At 42.9% G+C, this 21,690-nt stretch overlaps 1 protein-coding gene across 2 annotated transcripts in view; it reads right to left on the reverse strand.

The window, feature by feature from the left end:
- Positions 1–1,233: 1,233 nt before the first annotated feature.
- The window catches only part of xylb (xylulokinase homolog (H. influenzae)), a 64,149-nt gene continuing 43,692 nt past the window's right edge, over positions 1,234–21,690 (reverse strand). For both annotated transcript variants that reach the window (XM_035755964.1, XM_035755982.1), the window contains 2 exons: positions 19,741–19,835; positions 1,234–1,801 (listed from right to left, as the gene is read on the reverse strand). In XM_035755964.1, the coding sequence (XP_035611857.1) occupies positions 1,733–1,801; positions 19,741–19,835 (164 nt within the window). In that variant the 3' untranslated portion in view covers positions 1,234–1,732. The remainder of the gene's footprint in view (positions 1,802–19,740; positions 19,836–21,690) is intronic.

Here is a 21,690-nt window from a genome sequence, read left to right on the forward strand (position 1 = left end):
GCGCCGTACAGAACTGGCGATAGATCTGATGACCACAAACCGTGGTTAGCTGAATACTAACGATTAGCCAGTAAAGAAGCTAACTAGCTTCTGGCTAGCTTCTGATTAGCTTCTGGTTAGCTTCTGGTTAGCTTCTAAGGAGGACTACAGATTTAAGTTAAATAATACTTTCTTTTTTATATATATATAAATTGGTGAGGCGGGTTGCAGGACTGTTTTGAAGTTGAGTTTATGGAAAAGAAAAAATATATATTTAAAAAGGTATGCAAAGAAAGTTGGAAATATATATATATATATACGGGACACGACAAGACGAGGACAAAGGACGTCTGACTGCTATGCCATCTTGGATGTATATGTGTGCTCTACATTACTCTTAGGATTATTCCTATAAATAGTAAATGTATTCTTTCTTTTGTGGATGATCGCAGGCCCACAGACCACTAGCAAGGTTTTCCTTTGCGTTTGTGCCTCCCAACAATAAAGGAGAAATTTCTCGTCACTTGTCAACCCCCCCCCGGTTACACCCAGCACAGTGTCAAGTTCACCCTCAAATTCAGATCCTCTGGAGGTTGATCAAAAAGGGAACGTTGTCACATGTTGACAGTGTAACGTGCCACAAAAAAGTGACAAGAGAACCATTCGCCTCAACATCCTATATGTTTGCCATCTAGAATAGGGGTGTCAAAGTCATTTTGCCTTGGGGGCCACATATCCATAGTTTTTGGAATTTTCGATGCTCTCGACTGTCTAGCTTTCATTTCTGTGATTATTATCCAGCTGGACACAGTAAAGAGATTGTATGAATGTAGGTCCATTCTCATTTCTATACAGTTTCCAGTTGGTTTTAGTCATTTTAAGGTATATTGAGTGTGTTCCATCCCTAACACAATCTAACTGATCTAAAAGTATGTTTGTCAAAATACCGATGGTATTATAGTTTGTTGCCTAATGAACACAACTATGGAGATCATTTAAGCGCACAGATGTTGGTTGGACTGGAGGAGAATAATGAACAATTGATTGGGAGTGGAAATCGGGGTCTGTGTGTGTGTGTGTGTGTGTGTGTGTATGCGCTGCTAGGAATGCTGGGTATTAATAGACCAGTAGGACACAGCCCCAGTCAGAACATCAGCAAAAGAGAAACAGATACAAATATCTCATTGTAAGAAAAGACTGTCTCAGTCACCTTCACCAATGTGATTAATCACAATAATGACATGGGTTGTCATGAAAAGTTCAATAGATTTTATTTTTTGAAGAAATTCGAGGACAGTAGATCACTGAAGATTCAGAATACTCATAATACTGTAGATCTTTCAGAATTCCCATGAGAACAAAATTATTCAGTTCATTTTCTGAGTGAGAAGACAATTCCCTTATGGAACTTTATACTTCCAAAAATACTTGTTTGACTATAAATGCCCATTGAAATGATCATGGCATGACAACAGAGATTGGTTGCTGAATACACAATTAGACAGAAGAAGCGAAGAATGCAAGGAAAATGAGGTATTCTTAGTGTCATCACAACTAAACAAATTGAAGAGGGTCGTGTCACTTGCAGATACAGTCATGAAAAATTACCTGTAAAAAAATTATATTTCAGGTGTTTTACAAAGTCAAACTCAAGAGGTTGGAATTACGTGTAAGGCACAGGTTTGCAAGTCCTTCTTATTTGCTCATCAGACCATGGAGAAATGTGCTGATTGAAATAATTGCCAGTGTTCAGTCACTGCTTTGATTCCTGGAGCACTCTCTCCTCCAGCTCAGCGTAACGCCTCAACAGGGGAGCGAACACCTGAAACAAAAAAGACAAAGAAATCCCAGTGAGAACCTAAATGTTCTATATAAACAAAAATGAATTGAATATCCATTTTATTAGCTCTATGTGGTAAAGTGACCAGCGGACCATGCTGAATAACACTCCTCTACAGACCATTTTAGAACTACTTTTGAACTTCTGAACCCGACCCTAAACGCCCTGTTTACTGGCTCAGATATTTCTTATTCACATTGTCCTTTCCTTTCTGTGAAAAGAGTATATGGTGGATGTGTAACCAGATCAGATCAGCACGGCTCGTCTCAACTCATTAGTGTGAAAAGTGGTATATGGTTGAATGTATAACCAGCCAGCCCAGTATAAGTTAGCTCGGCTCAGAGGTATGAAAAGGCTACCAGACCGTAGAGTTTTTTTTAGGTCTGAAAAGTAGTACAAATAAAGTGGTTTGCCAGCCCAGAGGCCAGAAAATTGGGTTATTTTCACCCCCTGTGGTGAATGGACACGCATGGTTGAGTGGTTAAGAGCAGGGCAAAGCAGCAGACGCCAAGCCATGATGGCCTTTCTTCTGAAAATACACTGTGGACACCATCAGTCATTTTGCTTTGAAAAGTCACAGTCAGCCAGGACACTGTTTGTCTGCCCTTAGAACCCTGTGTGTGTGTGTGGGGGGGGTTACTATCCTTATGGGGACCAGAAGTCCTCACAAGGATAGTAAAAGGACAATACTGACAAGTGGGGACAAAAAGGCTTTTTTAGGCTTAGAGGTTAGGTTTAGTGTTAGGGTTACAATTAGGGTAAGGGTTAGTGTTAGGGTTTACAATTAGGGTTAGAATTACTGTTAGGATTAGAGGTTAGGTTTAGTAGTTGATTTTTAGGGGTTTAGGGTTTTGGGGTTGAGGTTAGGTTAGGTTTAGGTTAAGGGAAAATAGGAATTTTAATGGGAATCAATTGTTTGGTCTCCACAAAGATAGTTAAACAAATGTATGTGCGCGTGCGTACAGTGAGAAGAATATTGATATTGAGTCTGAACTCCAGTCTGAAACCTTTTTATTTCACATCCATTAGACTCTCCTGGTCCTCTCTATATCCCCCTGACTCAATTTCCCTGGTCCTCTATATCACCCTGACTCCATTTCCCTGGTCCTCTCTATCCCCCTGACTCCATTTCCCTGGTCCTCTATATCACCCTGACTCCATTTCCCTGGTCCTGCCTAACCCCCTGACTCCATTTCCCTGGTCCTCTCTATCCCCCTGACTCCATTCCCCTGGTCCTGCCTAACCCCTGACTCCATTTCCCTGGGCCTCTCTATCCCCCTGACTCCATTCCCCTGGTCCTGCCTAACCCCCTGACTCCATTTCCCTGGTCCTCTCTATCACCCTGACTCCATTTCCCTGGTCCTCTCTATCACCCTGACTCCATTTCCCTGGTCCTCTCTATCACCCTGACTCCATTCCCCTGGTCCTGCCTAACCCCCTGACTCCATTCCCCTGGTCCTGCCTAACCCCTGACTCCATTTCCCTGGTCCTCTCTATCCCCCTGACTCCATTCCCCTGGTCCTGCCTAACCCCCTGACTCCATTTCCCTGGTCCTCTATATCCCCGTGACTCCATTTCCCTGGTCCTCTCTATCCCCCTGATTCCATTTCCCTGGTCCCCTCTATCACCCTGACTCCATTCCCCTGGTCCTCTCTATCTTCATCTGTTTCTGTTATCCTCAGAGTTTCTACTCTCTCCTTTCTCTTGCTTGCTGTCTGCCATACCCCTGCCCCCTTTCACACTGCTCCAGCCCTCTACCTCCAATGACCCCCTCCATCTCTACCCGCCCCTCTCCCTTCCTCTGTGGAGTGTTGGCTCTAGGCCAGAGCTCCATGGTGCCACAGCGTATCATGCCAGAGCAGGGTGGCTAATCACACCAGTGTCAGCAGTTGGCCGGTGCCACCATGCACCAACGCTGTGCAATGCTCAGGAAATTAGATTGACATAACACTGCTGGAGGGAGTGTGTGCATGCGTGTGTGGTAGCACACAAAATCTTCTCTCCGCCCCATGGTGAAATGTGTAGAATTGCAGCAAACTTGCTTTAAAACTGCAACATTTTCACCACTCTTCATGGCGAAGGTGGTAGAATTGCAGGAAATGAACCTCTGACTGCATGTGTGTGTATGGATGTGGGTATGCAGATTGTTTTTGAGGCCCCCACCCCCATCAAAGTTGCCCATCCATGGACTAGGGTTTTAAACAAAAAGATGTAGGGGTAGATCAGCTTTAATATTCCGGATAGACTGTATCTTCCATCATTTCCAATACCCCACACATTTTGGGGTAAATATACAGTACCAGTCAAAAGCTTGGACACACCTGCTCATTAAAGGGTTTCCCTTTATTTATACTATTTTCTACATTGCAGAATAATAGTGAAGACATCAAAACTATGAAATAACACACATAGAATCATGTAGTAACCAAAAAAGTATTAAACAAATCTAAATATATTTTACATTTCAGATTCTTCAAATAGCAACCCTTTGCCTTGATGACAGCTTTGCACACGCTTGGCATTCTCTTAACCAGCTTCATGAGGTAGTCACCTGGAATGCATTTCAATTAACAGGTGTGCCTTGTTAAAAGTTAATTTGTGCTATTTCTTTCCTTCTTAATGCGTTTGACCTAATCAGTTGTGTTGTGACAAGGTAGGGGTGGTATACAGAAGATATATATATAGTTTTAAACCAACAAGACCCTTCCTAGAATTGGCCGCCCAGCCAATCTGAGCAATGGTCACTCACTCTGACAGAGCTCTAGAGTTCCTCTGTGGAGATCGGAGAACCTTCCAGAAGGACAACCATAATGTATCACTAGCCACTTTAAACAATGTCACTTTATATAATGTTTACATACCCTACATTACTCATCTCATATGTATATACTGTACTCTATACCATCTACTGCATCTTGCCTATGCCGTTCGGCCATCGACCATCCATGTATTTTTATGTACATATTCTTATTCATTGCTTTACACTTGTGTGTATAAGGTAGTTGTTGTGAAATTGTTAGATTACTTGATCGATATTACTGCATGGTCTGAACTAGAAGCACAAGCATTTTTCTACACTCGTATTAACATCTGCTAACCATGTGTATGTGACAAATAAAATTGGATTTGATTCAGATATCGTGCACCAGCTGTTATTTACAAAAATACATAGTCCGCCACCCCTTGTCTTACCAGATGCTGCTGTTCTATCCTGCCGGTGCAGCGTATAACCAGCCAGCTGTATGTCGTCGTTCAGCCACGACTCAGTGAAACATAAGTTATTACAGTTTTGAATGTCCTGTTGGGAGTTTAATCTTCCGGGTAGATCATCAATTTTATTCTCCAAAGATTGCACGTTTGCTAGCAGAAGTGGGGGTTTATTCGATCGCCTACAAATTCTCAGAAGGCAGCCCGCCCTCTGGCCCCTTTTTCTCTGCCTCCTCTTCACGCAAATCACGGGGATCTGGGCCTGTTCCCGAGAAAGCAGTATATCACTCGGGTCGGGCTCGTCAGAATCGTTAAAGGAAAAAAATTATTCTGACGGTGCGTGGTGAGTAATAGCAGTCCTGAAGTCCAAAAGTTATTTTCGGTCATAAGAGACGTAGCGGCAACATTATGTACACAATGAGTTACAAACAACGCAAATAAATGAACAAAAAAACACAATCGGTTGGGGACACGTAAAACGTCAGCCTTCTTCTCCGGAGCCATAGTTACTTCTCCTGAGTCTATAGAGATTGCATTGCGGGAGAGTATATTTTTGGGAAAAAAGGAGGGGTGAAAGATATTTTCCTCTGCCAGCCTGTGCCCATCCCTAAGAAAATAGCTTTCTGCCCCCTTGACACCATCCATTAATGTTGTGCTCTGGCAATAGCAGTCTATCCCTGGGGGGCATACTAACATAATTGTGTTGTATTGTACATGTCAACAGCACACTCAATTTGGAAAGTGTAATAGACATTTAGTATAAACTACAGTTGGTTTTTCTATCCTTGTGGGGACCTAAAATCCACAAAAGTTCCCACAAGGACAGTAAAACAAGGAAAATGTTCCCTCGTGGGGACATTTCCAATGACCCCATGAGCTTAGGGGTTAGGTTTAGGGTTAGAATTAGGGGTTAGTGGTTAGGTTTAAGGTTATGGGTTAGGCTTAGGTTAAATAGGATTTTGAATAGAAATCAATTTTAGGTCCCCCGAGGATAGAAGAACAAAATGTGTGTGTGTGTGTGTGTGTGTAAGGTAAACACCAATTAAAGAACCCTCTGAATAGTGTAGTCTCTGCTGACCTCTGACAATCTCTATGAAGGGAGATAAAGACCCAGCGTTTCCACAGCAACAACACCCCGATGCCCCAGAGGACAGTGGGTAGTGTGGTACACTAACACTCCTCTCCTTTTGGCAGGGTAGTCCCTTCTATGGGCCACATCAATCAGGTCTCAGAGAGAAATCTCAGAGAGGCCTATGCACATCCATGATTTCTTATGTCGATAAAAAAGACCGAAAGTATTAGGCTAAAAAAGGGATATTCACACACTGATTTATGCTCTCAATAAACTGTGAAGGTTTATTTCAAAAGCGGTGTTAGCTATCTGTTAGCCTACAAATCCCTGACCAGAACTGACATTGTACAACATCAGCATACTAGCAGTTAACATTAAGAAGGACAAGGCTTTGTAATCATTCAATTCCTTTTTATAGTTTAGTAAAACTGTCCAGGGTGCTGTAAAATTAGTCTAAAACTTCTGCTTTTCCCAACCACACCATAGCTAAGTAGCTGTTGTTAATATGGAGGGGGGGATGTTCGACGAGTTTGCATAAAAGTGCAATGAACAGTAATCCGGCATGTCTGATTCCTGCCATCTCCTTAATAGGTTGCCGCCGCCGCCCTGACAGCTAAACATATTCCCGCCCAACAGGGGCTGACACGTGATCTGCCATGAATTCATACCGGGGCCTAGCAAATATAGAGCATTCTAATATCACACACAAACACATAGTGCTCCTCGGTCCCTCAGACCACATTCAAAGATTAGCTGCCGAGAAGCTAGAACAAAAAGGCACACTTCAGAGAAGCAGCGCTGTTGTTAATGTATTGTGAAACCGACTGAGACAACATCACTTTAAAGCTCAATAGGTAGGCTATAGTGACGTGAAAGTGATTGAAAGGTCTATTAACAACACAAAGATAAGCTACTGTACATAAAGTACATACTCTCCATACAGTACATGAAGTTCCCTGGTTCTTTCAACCTGTAAGGCAGCTGTTGGATCTTAATTTGATCACCCTGTTACAGGAGAACTTTCCTGAAATGCAGAAAATGTCAAACTTGTAGTGTATTTGAGGTTTTAAAAGGCTTCTGAAGGTTGTAATTACCACTTAAATATTTCTGATTTGATTTTCCCTTACGAAAAACTTATTTTTTCCAGCTGTAGCAAAATGGCTCAAATTAAGACCCTACACCTGCACAGGTCCAGAGCTCATCTTCTGCAGACAATGAAAGAGATGAGGGCAAAACAACTGTCTTTCATAATATTTCAAAGCAGTAATTTTCTATCTTTAGGAATACAAACAATATTGTGTGTGTGTGTGTCATGTTCAGTAACCTCGGCCCATTGAGGGACGAAGAGGAGAAACAACATGTATGACTTTCAGCTCATTCAGAACATATACTAGACTACTGTGTATAGGAACATAACTGACCAGGCAACAACACACTTTATTTTTTGATTGGTGGTCAATTAATGGAAAATTAACACACATCATTTACATTGCTCTCTCATTACGAAGAACATCGTCATTCACTGGGTGTGAAATGGGTCCCACACGCTGTCTCGCAAAACAGTATAATAATCAAAGGCATCTAAATTTATAGCGCTGCAGGAGGAAACCCTGTTCGATGTGCTACATCACGCATGTAATAAGCAGTTGTGAAATTTATCATTGTTATTTATGAAGTATACTGAATTATTTAAAGGTACATCATGAGAAAAACCTGCAAAACATCTCCTCACTAATACTGATATCATCTTAAGAAACCCAGCCAGTTTCGTAGATAAATGTATCTTATACGTTCCTTTTGTAAAATATTTTAAATACATGCATTTTTCATGTGATATAAATGCATTATAAAAAGTGTATTTATATCTCATATGGTATTGTCAGTTTGTAATGACAGAAAGGTACACGTTTGATATCAACTTTGAAATCAATGGCAGTCTAATTTGACCACTGTTTCCATCCCATACACACAAAACATTAGGACTGATATCTAATATGCATATATGTTGTTATTCATGCCTTCGCCATTAGAATTACGAGCATCTCTTCAGTACTGGGTGATAACAGAGATATTCGACATGTCAGTGATTCCAGAGAAATTCAACATGCCAAGGATATGAGAGATATTAGACATGTCAAACCGTCTCCCTTTTTCTTGGACCCCAAATCATACCAGTCGCCATGTTAATGTACCTTTGTTGTGGTGGGTAATGTCGGATTTTAGGAGGGAGGTAGGCACTAAGCTTTTTCCTCCCAGAATCCTTCACAATGAGACAATTGTTGAACTGTGATGTTTCTGTCAAACTCCAAATTAAGAAACAGCAAGCGGCCCACATCGTTACTGTCTCTCTTTCACACAGCCTACATAGACGACCTTGAAGGAAGGGAAGGGAAGGGGGGGAGAAGTGAGTGATTGCGGGAATAAAGACAAAAGCTAAAAAAAATATGAAGATGTTTGCCATTAAGCTGTCGTAGTCCTAGCTCATGAATATTTATCAAGGTTGAAGTTTAAGCCCACATTTGGAACATCTCTCTTTAAAAGCGTTTTTTCCCTTCTCCTCACTACTTGTTTCATTGTTGACATAATAGCACTGTCAATCTGATGTGCTCTGAAGGACACACCTGCCAGGAGAAGGCTTTTATGACAAAATATTTTTGAAGAACCACCAAATACGCTGCAAAAAACACAACTAAGAAGGAGCGTGACTCTTGACTAGGGTTGCAAAAGGGTCGAAACTTTCTGGCAAATTTCCAGAATTTTTCCGTAAATTTTCCATGGGAAGTTAAGCCCTGGAATTTGGGTAATTTTGCTTAAATTCATCAAAAAAGGTTAGCTTTTAACAGTGAACCTTTTGTGGGATGCAATTCTAGGTATTGTGGTTAATTCAACTATCCCCAATTCAATGGAATTGCAACCCTCTGCATGCACAGTGCATTCTTTCATCACATGTGCAATGCACTCTTCCATCACATGTATAGCTGATTCTTAAGATCTTGCACACTAATTATATGCTATAGATCCCACACTACTACACTGTCTGAGCCAAGGACTACATGCTTTCTGGTAAGTTTTGATGGGTGGAGTGAATATATCTTACATGACATACATTATTTTTTGTTAACTAGTAAATAGTAGCCTACAGCAAAGTGTGTTTATATAATTTCTAACTTGTTAACAATTTCTACTAGATAGTTATTGCTACCATGTGGGTTTTAGCTTGCTTGAGCCTGATAACTGAAGAGTGTTAATTCACCTGTTTCCATACGTTTCATTTTAAAACTTTTATCTTACAAAGCAGTTGTTTAATCTAACTGCTTAACTATTTATCTGTACATGGAATTGTTTTTTTTCCCTAATTACAGGAAAATGCCACAGGCACTATCTGATGTGTGGAGACATTTCACTGCAGCTAATGTAGAAGGAAAAGCTGTGTACATTTGCAAATACTGTGCCAAATCATATGTGAAGAATGCAACAAAGATGCAGAATCATCTGGCCATGTGCATAAAGTTCCCTCAGCGCTCACAACAAGCAACCTCTGACAAAAGTCCCTCTACTTCTATTTCAGGAGAAAATTATGAATCAGACACTTTATTGATAGCAACAGCTATTGGTCCTCCTGGAGTCAGAAGTTTTTTTGACTCAATGGAGGAACGTAGTCAGAGAAATGCTGATGAATGTCTTGCTCGAGCTGTGTATGCAACTGGCAATGGGTATTGGAAGAGATTTCGGAATGTTCTACACCCAGCATACACCCCTCCAATCAGACATGCTTTATCTACTCATTTGCTGGATGCAGAGTTCAACAGAGTTCAAGTGAAGGTCAAGCAAATAATAGAGAAAGCAGACTGTATTGCAATCACCTCTGATGGGTGGTTAGATTTTTGTGAGCAAGGAGTAATTCAACTACATCATCTCCACACCTCAACCAGTATTCCACAAGAGCGCAGACACAAGGAACAACAGACACACCGGTCTCTACATTACAGATGAGCTGAAGGCAGTCATCAATGACCTTGAACCACAAAAGGTATTTGCACTAGTGACAGACAATGCTGCGAACATGAAGGCTGCTTGATCTAAAGTGGAGGAGTCCTACCCTCACGTCACACCCATTGGCCGTGCTGCTCATGCATTTGACTCTGCTCCTCAAGGACATCATGGCACTGAAAACAATGGATATACTCTACTAGAGAGCCAAGGAAATGGTTAAGTATGTGAAGGGTCATCAAGTTATAGCAGCAATCTACCTCACCAAGCAAAGTGAGAAGAATAAGAGCTCCACATTGAAGCTGCCCAGCAACTTCCGTTGGGGTGGTGTTGTCATCATGTTTAACAGTCTCCTGGAGGGGAAGGAGTCTCTCCAAGAAATGGCCATATCGATATGGACAGCCCCATCAAGAGGATCCTCCTGGATTATTTATTTTGGAGAGAGTGGTAAGCAGCCTGAAACCTATAGCAGTAGCCATTGCACGAATTGAGGGAGACAATGCCATCCTGTCTGATGTTCAGACTCTGCTTGCAGATGTAAGAGAATAAATCTGTACTGCCCTGCACACTTCACTGTTGCTCAAAGCAGAGGAAACTGCAGTTCTGAAATACATCAAAAAGACTTCTGCCTGAAGCCCATACACGCCGCAGTGTACATGTTGGACCCCAAGTATGCTGGCAAGAGCATCCTGTCTGGTGCAGAGATCAACAAGGCCTATGGTGTCATCACTACTGTGTCTCGCCACTTTGGCCTGTACGAGGGCAAGGTTCTTGGCAGTCTGGCGAAGTACACTTCCAAGCAAGGGCTTTGGGATGGAGATGCAATATGGCAGTCGTGCCAACATATCTCATCAGCCACCTGGTGGAAGGGACTTTGTGGATCTGAGGCTCTTTACCTTGTTGCCTCCATCATCCTCCAAATCCCACCAACATCAGCCGCATCAGAGCACAACTGGCCCTTTTTTTGGGAACACACACACCAGAGCACGCAACAGGCTGTTCAGTGAAATCATCCCATGTGAAGAGTCAACTCATTTAATTAAAGTTAAATTCTTAACTAAATTGTTTTAAAAATTTATATTGGTAGGACTTAATTACAAATTATTATGTGTACTTATGATAAGGTAAAAGGTTTCTGTTTGTCTCCATATGATATGGTAAATATATCCAATGCAAAAAACATCTACATTTAAAAGTTATTACTATTCATTTGCATATATTTGCGATAATTACCATATATTCTCATTCATTCCCATATATTCCCGTTAACTATTGACACCAACTTCTTGTGACTCTGAAGAAGTCCAAATATGGACAACGTACATACAACTACAACCCTGACTGTTGATGTTGCTTCTTAACTTCTGGACTAAGGAGTACAAAACCAGTAAATTTCATAACATTGTGACAACTGTCAATCATCCCAGGATCCTCTTCTTTGAAAGCCTAGACAATGTTAATTAACTAGACCTACAGTGCTCCCACATCCCTTATCCCATAATTAAGCCCTTACAGAGGCTAATGGTCTATGGATTTGTCCAAGACATATATAGGTTTCCATGCCTATGATATGTTCATATGTCAAATAAATATGATGAACTCTTGTGCAATGTGAATAGTGAGTGAGCTGCTCTCACAATGTATGGGCTGCGCCTCAATCCACCACATCTGCCAATTACGGCCTTATGCATCTGCATTGTAAGGTGGCCGAGATACAGCGGTATTTGTCAGACCATGAGACATCCAGGAAATCGGTCTTCTCACAAAAACGGATGTAGTGTCTGTACTGACTGGCCTTCACACTAATATGACCTCTCTATGGAAAGGTTTGGCTCTTTTATGCCCACAAGCCTCACATGACTCGCCGTTACCAGTAAAAAAATATAAATGAATAGAAGTATATATGTAAGTAGTTAAGTACCTAAAAAAAGGGGGTAAATGTGTAAAAAAAATACAAATAGTTACAAATACAAATATCTTTCTTATATCTCTAAAACCTACAGTTGAAGTCGGAAGTTTACATACACCTTAGCCAAATACATTTAAACTCAGTTTTTCACAACTCCTGACATTTAATCCTAGTAAAAATTCCCTGTCTAAGGTCAGTTAGGATCACCACTTTATTTTAAGAATGTGAAATGTCAGAATAACAGTAGAGAGAATGATTTACTTCAGCTTTTGTTTGACATTCCCAGTGGGTCAGAAGTTTACATAAACTCAATTTGTATTTGGTAGCATTGCCTTTAAATTGTTTAAAAGCCTCCCCCTTTTTCCTCTAAACATAACAATGGTCATTATGGCCAAACAGTTCTATTTTTGTTTCATGAGACCAGAGGAAAAAGTACAATATTTGTCCCCATGTGCAGTTGAAAACCGTAGTCTGGCTTTTATATGGCGGTTTTGGAGCAGTGGCTTCTTCCTTGCTGAGCAGCCTTTCAGGTTATGTCGATTATAGCACTTGTTTAACTGTGGATATATACTTTTGTACCTGTTTCCTCCAGTATCTTCACAGGATCCTTTGCTGTTGTTCTGGGATTGATTTGCACTTTTCTCACCAAAGTACGTTCATCTCTAGGAGACAGAACTCATCTCCTTCAAATCAAATCAAATCAAATGTTATTTGTCACATACACATGGTTAGCAGATGTTAATGCGAGTGCAGCGAAATGCTTGTGCTTCTAGTTCCGACAATGCAGTGATAACCAACAAGTAATCTAACTAACAATTCCAAAACTACTGTCTTATACACAGTGTAAGGGGATAAAGAATATGTACATAAGGATATATGAATGAGTGATGGTACAGAGCAGCATACAGTAGATGGTATCGAGTACAGTATATACATATGAGATGAGTATGTAGACAAAGTAAACAAAGTGGCATAGTTAAAGTGGCTAGTGATACATGTATTACATAAGGATGCAGTCGATGATGTAGAGTACAGTATATACGTATGCATATGAGATGAATAATGTAGGGTAAGTAACATTATATAAGGTAGCATTGTTTAAAGTGGCTAGTGATATATTTACATCATTTCCCATCAATTCCCATTATTAAAGTGGCTGGAGTTGGGTCAGTGTCAATGACAGTGTGTTGGCAGCAGCCACTCAATGTTAGTGGTGGCTGTTTAACAGTCTGATGGCCTTGAGATAGAAGCTGTTTTTCAGTCTCTCGGTCCCAGCTTTGATGCACCTGTACTGACCTCGCCTTCTGGATGATAGCGGGGTGAACAGGCAGTGGTTTGGGTGGTTGATGTCCTTGATGATCTTTATGGCCTTCCTGTAACATCGGGTGGTGTAGGTGTCCTGGAGGGCAGGTAGTTTGCCCCCGGTGATGCGTTGTGCAGACCTCACTACCCTCTGGAGAGCCTTACGGTTGAGGGCGGAGCAGTTGCCGTACCAGGCGGTGATACAGCCCGCCAGGATGCTCTCGATTGTGCATCTGTAGAAGTTTGTGAGTGCTTTTGGTGACAAGCCGAATTTCTTCAGCCTCCTGAGGTTGAAGAGGCGCTGCTGCGCCTTCTTCACGACGCTGTCAGTGTGAGTGGACCAATTCAGTTTGTCTGTGATGTGTATGCCGAGGAACTTAAAACTTGCTACCCTCTCCACTACTGTTCCATCGATGTGGATAGGGGGTGTTCCCTCTGCTGTTTCCTGAAGTCCACAATCATCTCCTTAGTTTTGTTGACGTTGAGTGTGAGGTTATTTTCCTGACACCACACTCCGAGGGCCCTCACCTCCTCCCTGTAGGCCGTCTCGTCGTTGTTGGTAATCAAGCCTACCACTCTTGTGTCGTCCGCAAACTTGATGATTGAGTTGGAGGCGTGCGTGGCCACACAGTCGTGGGTGAACAGGGAGTACAGGAGAGGGCTCAGAACGCACCCTTGTGGGGCCCCCCGTGTTGAGGATCAGCGGGGAGGAGATGTTGTTGCCTACCCTCACCACCTGGGGGCGGCCCGTCAGGAAGTCCAGTACCCAGTTGCACAGGGCGGGGTCGAGACCCAGGGTCTCGAGCTTGATGACGAGCTTGGAGGGTACTATGGTGTTGAATGCCGAGCTGTAGTCGATGAACAGCATTCTCACATAGGTATTCCTCTTGTCCAGGTGGGTTAGGGCAGTGTGCAGTGTGGTTGAGATTGCATCGTCTGTGGACCTATTTGGGCGGTAAGCAAATTGGAGTGGGTCTAGGGTGTCAGGTAGGGTGGAGGTGATATGGTCCTTGACTAGTCTCTCAAAGCACTTCATGATGACGGAAGTGAGTGCTACGGGGCGGTAGTCGTTTAGCTCAGTTACCTTAGCTTTCTTGGGAACAGGAACAATGGTGGCCCTCTTGAAGCATGTGGGAACAGCAGACTGGTATAGGGATTGATTGAATATGTCCGTAAACACACCGGCCAGCTGGTCTAAACATGCTCTGAGGGCGCGGCTGGGCATGCCGTCTGGGCCTGCAGCCTTGCGAGGGTTAACACGTTTAAATGTCTTACTCACCTCGGCTGCAGTGAAGGAGAGACCGCATGTTTTCGTTGCAGGCCGTGTCAGTGGCACTGTATTGTCCTCAAAGCGGGCAAAAAAGTTATTTAGTCTGCCTGGGAGCAAGACATCCTGGTCCGTGACTGGGCTGGGTTTCTTCTTGTAGTCCGTGATTGACTGTAGACCCTGCCACATGCCTCGTGTCTGAGCCATTGAATTGAGATTCTACTTTGTCTCTGTACTGACGCTTAGCTTGTTTAATAGCCTTGCGGAGGGAATAGCTGCATTGTTTATATTCGGACATGTTACCAGACACCTTGCCCTGATTAAAAGCAGTGGTTCGCGCTTTCAGTTTCACGCGAATGCTGCCATCAATCCACGGTTTCTGGTTTGGGAATGTTTTTATCGTTGCTATGGGAACGACATCTTCGACGCACGTTCTAATGAACTCGCACACCGAATCAGCGTATTCGTCAATATTTCCATCTGACGCAATACGAAACATGTCCCAGTCCACGTGATGGAAGCAGTCTTGGAGTGTGGAGTCAGCTTGGTCTGATCAGCGTTGGACAGACCTCAGCGTGGGAGCCTCTTGTTTTAGCTTCTGCCTGTAGGCAGGGATCAGCAAACTGGAGTCGTGGTCAGCTTTTCCGAAAGGGGGGCGGGGCAGGGCCTTATATGCGTCGCGGAAGTTAGAGTAACAATGATCCAAGGTTTTACCACCCCTGGTTGCGCAATCGATATGCTGATAAAATTTAGGGAGTCTTGTTTTCAGATTAGCTTTGTTAAAATCCCCAGCTACAATGAATGCAGCCTCCGGATAAATGGTTTCCAGTTTGCAAAGAGTTAAATAAAGTTCGTTCAGAGCCATCGATGTGTCTGCTTGGGGGATATATACGGCTGTGATTATAATCGAAGAGAATTCTCTTGGAAGATAATGCGGTCTACATTTGATTGTGAGGAATTCTAAATCAGGTGAACAGAAGGATTTGAGTTCCTGTATGTTTCCTTCATCACACCATGTCTGGTTAGTCATGAGGCATACGCCCCCGCCACTCTTCTTACCAGAAAGATGTTTGTTTCTGTCAGTGCGATGCGTGGAGAAACCCGCTGGCTGCACCGCATCGGATAGCGTCTTCCCAGTAAGCCATGTTTCCGTGAAGCAGAGAACGTTGCAGTCTCTGATGTCCCTCTGGAATGCCACCCTTGCTCGGATTTCGTCAACCTTGTTGTCAAGAGACTGGACATTGGCAAGAAGAATGCTGGGGAGTGGTGCGCGATGTGCCCTTTTTCGGAGTCTGACCAGAACACCGCCTCGTTTCCCTCTTTTTCGGAGTCGTTTCCTTGGGTCGCTGCATGCGATCCATTCCGTTGTCCTGTTTGTAAGGCAGAACACAGGATCCGCGTCGCGGAAAACATATTTTTGGTCGTACTGATGTTGACGCTGATCTTATATTCAGTACTTCTTCTCGACTGTATGTTATGAAACCTAAGATGACCTGGGGTACTAATGTAAGAAATAACACGTAAAAAAAAAAACTGCATAGTTTCCTAGGAACGCGAAGCGAGGCGGCCATCTCAGTCGGCGCCGGAAGCATTCGTGAACGGTATGACGGCTGTGGGGTCCCATGGTGTTTATACTTGCGTACTATTGTTTGTACAGATGAACGTGGTACCTTCAGACATTTGGAAATTGCTCCCAAGGATGAACCAGACTTGAAGAAGTCAACATTTTTTTTCTGAGGTCTTGGCTGATTTATTTTGTTTTTCCCATGATGTCAAGCAAAGAGGCACTGAATTTGAAGGTTGGCCTTGAAATACATCCACAGGTACACCTCCAATTGACTCAAATTATGTCAATTATCCTATCACAAGCTTCTAAAGCCATGACATAATTTTCTGTAATTTTCCAAGCTGTTTAAAGGCACAGTCAACTTCTGACCCAATGGAATTGTGATATAATGAATTATAAGTGAAATAATCTGTCTGTAAACAATTGTTGGAAAAATTACTTGTGTCATGCACAAAGTAGATGTCCTAACTGACTTGCCGAAACTATAGTTTGTTAACAAGAAATGTGTGGAGTGGTTGAAAAATGAGTTTTAATGACTCCAACCTAATGTAATGTAAACTTCTGACTTCAACTGTAACTATCTGTTTTTCTATGAATTAATCTGTTATTCATTCATCTGTTATTTTTCGGGGGATACCTAAAGGGGTCCTAAAATACTAGATCAAATAGCTGAATGATTCTTGGTATGATACTCGTCATAAAACAATTCTCCCCAGCTTAGACTCTAGAGGGTTAACAACATTGCTCAAGCCTCCATTTGCACATACTAGCAGCCCAGCAGTGGCCGTTCACAATGACGCCGTGTCACCGATACCGTACGCCAAACTCCAATTACCTCTCTGTGTTTTATCAAAGATGCCGCTTGATCAGTCCACTGTCGCATTGGCTGCATCTCTTACAAATGCTCACAATGGCTGCCTCGCCCACTAATTCCCAGAAATGTCACTTCAATTTCACACAGCTCCTTATTGGCCTATTTGGGCTAAATATCATGTATTTTAACTAGAACTGAGCTTTCCCCCATCCATTAATCTCCTTCTGTAAAAGTCTCTCAATCTCACACACACACACACACACACACACACACACACACACACACACACACACACACACACACACACACACACACACACACACACACACACACACACACACACACACACACACACACACACACACACACACACACACACACACACACACACACACACACACACACACACAGTCTCTGGCCCCATTTAGATAGCAAACCACCGTCTGTCCCTGCGTGACCCCCATGTATTTCTACCACCGGTCAAAGGGGATGGCATGTAATTCACTTTTACAATCACTTCACCAAAGGGGGATGAAGCATTTAATGAAGAAGCAGTGACTCATAAAAGTAGGCTATTTGGCAGTCTGGAGACTGAGGGGAATCTGAGGGGAGAGTTCAGTGGCTAAAAAAGCGTCTTGTAGTCATAGCCGTCACTCACACAATCCCCATGTTCCCCCTGTGACGCTGCCACTGTTAAACAGTAGAGCTCTGTGACATTTGAGGTAGGCCGGCATATGGCGAAGACACTGTGATTTCATTGGTCAGGTCATTACAACACAGTGATTTCATTGGTCACTTCATTAGGACACTGATTTCATTGGTCACATTGCTAAGCACTTTGCCAATCCTGTCGGTGCTACTTAACAGTAATGTTTAGGCGGCACGTTACATCCAAGCTGTCTGCCCTGAGCTAACAGCGGAACATTAAAACCATTCAGAAAGATCAAAGAGGCGATCAAAGAAATGTTGTACAGAAAATGTAGACCTGGAGCCATTGCCTTTGAGGCACAGACAGCTAGTTCCTTAGCATATGTATCCCTCATTCACATGCCTTACCTTAAAATAGTATGTGATCCATTTGGAAAACTTATTGAAATGCCTCCACAAGGTATTACTCACAGTGGCAAGAAAAAGTATGTGAACCCTTTGGAATTATCTGGATTTCTGCATCAATTGGTCATAAAATTAGATCTGATCTTCATCTAACAGACAAACATAGTGTGCCTAAACTAATAACGTGCAAATTAATGTATTTTTGTCTATATTGAATACATAATTTAAACATTCACAGTGTAGTTTGGGAAAAGTATGTGAACCCCTAGGCTAATGACTTCTCCAAAAGCTAATTGGAGTCAGGAGTCAGCTAATCTGGAGTACAATCATTGAGACGAGATTGGAGATGTTGGTTAGAGCTGCCCTGCCCTATAAAAAACACTCACAAAAATGTTATTTGCTATTCACAAGAAGCATTGCCTGATGTGAACCATGCCTCGAACAAAAGAGATCTCAGAAGACCCAAGATTAAGAATTGTTGACTTGCATAAAGCTGGAAAGGTTTACAAAAGTATCTCTAAAAGCGTTGATGTTCATCAGTCCACTGTAAGACATATTGTCGATAAATGGAGAAAGTTCAGCACTGTTGCTACTCTCCCTAGGAGTGGCCGGCCATCCTGCAAAGATGACTGCAAGAGCACAGTGCAGCTAAAGATGTAAAGAAATCTCTGGAACATGCTAACATCTCTGTTGACGAGTCTACAATAAATAAAACACAAAACAAGAATGGTGTTCATGGAAGGACACCACGGAAGAAGCCACTGCTGTCTAAAAAAACATTGCTGCACATCTGAAGTTCGCAAAAGAGCGTCTGGATGTTCCAAAGCGCTACTGGCAAAATATTCTGTGTACAAATTCAACTAAAGTTGAGTAGTTTGGAAGGAACACACAACAACATCAAAACCTCATCCCAACTGTAACGTAGGGTGAAGGGTGCATCATGGTTTGGACCTGCTTTGCTGCCTCAAGGCCTAGACAGCTTGCTATCATCGACAGAAAAATGAATTCACAAGTTTATCATGACATTTTGCAGGAGAATGTGAGGCTATCCGTCCTCCAATTGAAGCTCAACAGAAGTTGGGTGATGCAACAGGACAACGACCCAAAACACCGAAGTAAATCAACAACAGATTGGCTTCCACAGAAGAAATATGAGTCCTGACCTCAACCCGATTGAGATGCTGTGGCATGACGTCAAGAGAGTGGTTCACACCAGACATCCCAACAATATTGCTGAACTGAAACAGTTTTGTAAAGAGGAATGGTCCAAAATTTCTCCTGACCGTTGTGCAGGTCTGATCCGCAACTACAGAAAACATTTAGTTGAGGTTATTGCTGCCAAAGTAGGGTCAACCAGTTATTAAAACCAAGGGTTGACAAACTTTTCCCACCCTGCACTGTGAATGTTTACACAGTGTGTTCAATAAAGACATGAAAAAGCATAATTGTTTGTGTGTTATTAGTTTAAGCAGACTGTGTTTGTCTATTGTTGTGACAGATCAGATCCAATTTTATGACTAATTATGCAGAATTCCAGGTAATTCCAAAGGGTTCACATACTTTTTCTTGCCACTGTATATGCAACAGAGCATATTTAGACACAGATTCCCAATATGAATAAATGCTGATCACAACCAAGACGCGGTGTTGACTTAGCGAGAGGGAGGGGGAGCGGTAGAGAGAATGAGAAGGAAAGAGAGTGAGAGAGCTGCTGAGCTGTATTGGGTTGTCCTGCTGTACCTTGTCAGCTCCAGGTGTTGGGGTCACTGCTAGCTGGGCTTCTGGGGCTTTTCTCACCGCCTCAGCGAAGGACACTCCTGATTCAGCAACAAGTCCTGGCAAACAAAAAGTGGATTCAGTTTACAGAAAAACATCAAATACCACCGTGTTAAAAGTTAGTCAAATGGCAACCAATCCTTGAAAAGGGGTACATCACAATACAATGTGTATCACCTAGGTAAAAAAAACCTATGGCAAAGAATTGCTGAAAATGGGTACATCATAGATACTGTATTTATCCGTTGGGTATTAAACATGTAATACTAATGTGGAAAAGAAGGGGGTCGAGTGATAAATGGCAGATATGTGAGAGCAGAACTAATAAACAGGCTCTGGCCTCTCACTAAAATGGCCACCCCGATCAAAACTACAGATCACAAAATGGCCGGCTGCCAAAACCACAATTCCCAGAAGCAAGGGAAATGCTATCCCTTAACCTCGCTTGCGGCCTGCGTGGACCAGGACGGAGAAACAAACACACAGGTACTGTCCTGTTCTAAAGTCCTCTCATTTTTCGGGTGATTTTGGTGACGGTTTCCCGCTTAATTTGTGACAAATTCTCCTAATCTTGAAGAGGTTTGTCACATGTGGTGGAGAATGCGGGCATATGGTCTACCCATACCGCTGGTTAGGTAGAGGGAACAAAATGTTCAGTTAGCACTCCAAAGGGGAGTCAGGCTTTTTTTGTGGCTTTGTTTGGTTCGGACAGATTGCTCGGGGGAAAATGAGTATGGAGAGAGCCATACAGGCCCTGTTACAAGCGGTGGCCGCCCAACAAGAGGCAACTAGAGCTCAACAAATAGCTCATCAGGATGCAATGTGAATGTATCAGGACACATTACAGGTCCAGCACCACACCAACCAGCTGTTCAGAGAGGAGCAAGAGAGAAACACCCGGGAGTTAAGAGGCCTAAAGGGAATCGCAGGACCAAATTAGGGCTCATTTACCAGCTGCAAATACCCAAAGGCGGGACGGTCCAAAACCAGGATCCAACCCTGCAGCAAGCCAGAGCAGATGTGCAGGTCATAGATGGTACTCCCATAAATGATGGAACGATGCCTAATAGTTTCCCCCACTTTATCATGAAAAAGGGTTTGGTGTACAGAGTGTCAAAAATAGGGGTTGATGTGGTGGAACAGTTGTTGGTCCCAATCCGGTACCAGAGGACAGTACTGGATCTAACTCATGGGCACAAGTTGGTATCGATAAATCCTGAGACCGGATTGTAAGGAGGTTTTACTGGCCAGGAATTCAGGCTGAAGTGGCTCATCATTGTGGAGAGTGCTCAGAGTTATGCCACTCGCTACCCAGAAGCCATTCCCCTTCGGATGATGGCTTCCAAAAATATTGCCATGGAATTAGTGCTCCTGTTCACCAGGGTAGGGGTTCCAAAGGAGATCCTTACTGACCAGGGAACCCCCTTTATGTCCCACCTTATGGCGGACCTTTGTAAATTGTGGCAGGTGAAACAGTTGACATCGGTTTACCATCCTCAGATGGACAGGCAAGTTGAGAGATTGAACTGCACCCTGAAGTCAATGCTCAGGAAGGTAATCGATAAGGATGGGAAAAACTGGGATTGCATGTTGCCGTATCTGATGTTTGCCATTAGAGAGGTTCCCCAAGCCTCGCTGGGGTTTTCCCACTTTGAGCTGGTATATGGGAGGCACCCCCAGGGAATCTTAAGACATCGCCTGCAAAACCTGGGAGCACCAATCCACCCCGTATACTAGTGTTATAGAGCATGCCACGGCAATGCAAGACCGGATAGCCACAGTCATGCCAATCGTCAGAGAGCACATGAGACAAGCACAAGGGCACCAGCGGAAAACTTATAACAGGCAGGCTACACTTAGGGAATTTCAACTGGAGGAAAAGGTGTTAGTGCTGGTCCCCACGACAGAGTTCAA

Source organism: Oncorhynchus keta, chromosome 4 (assembly GCF_023373465.1).
Source record: "Oncorhynchus keta strain PuntledgeMale-10-30-2019 chromosome 4, Oket_V2, whole genome shotgun sequence".
Taxonomy (NCBI): domain Eukaryota; kingdom Metazoa; phylum Chordata; class Actinopteri; order Salmoniformes; family Salmonidae; genus Oncorhynchus; species Oncorhynchus keta.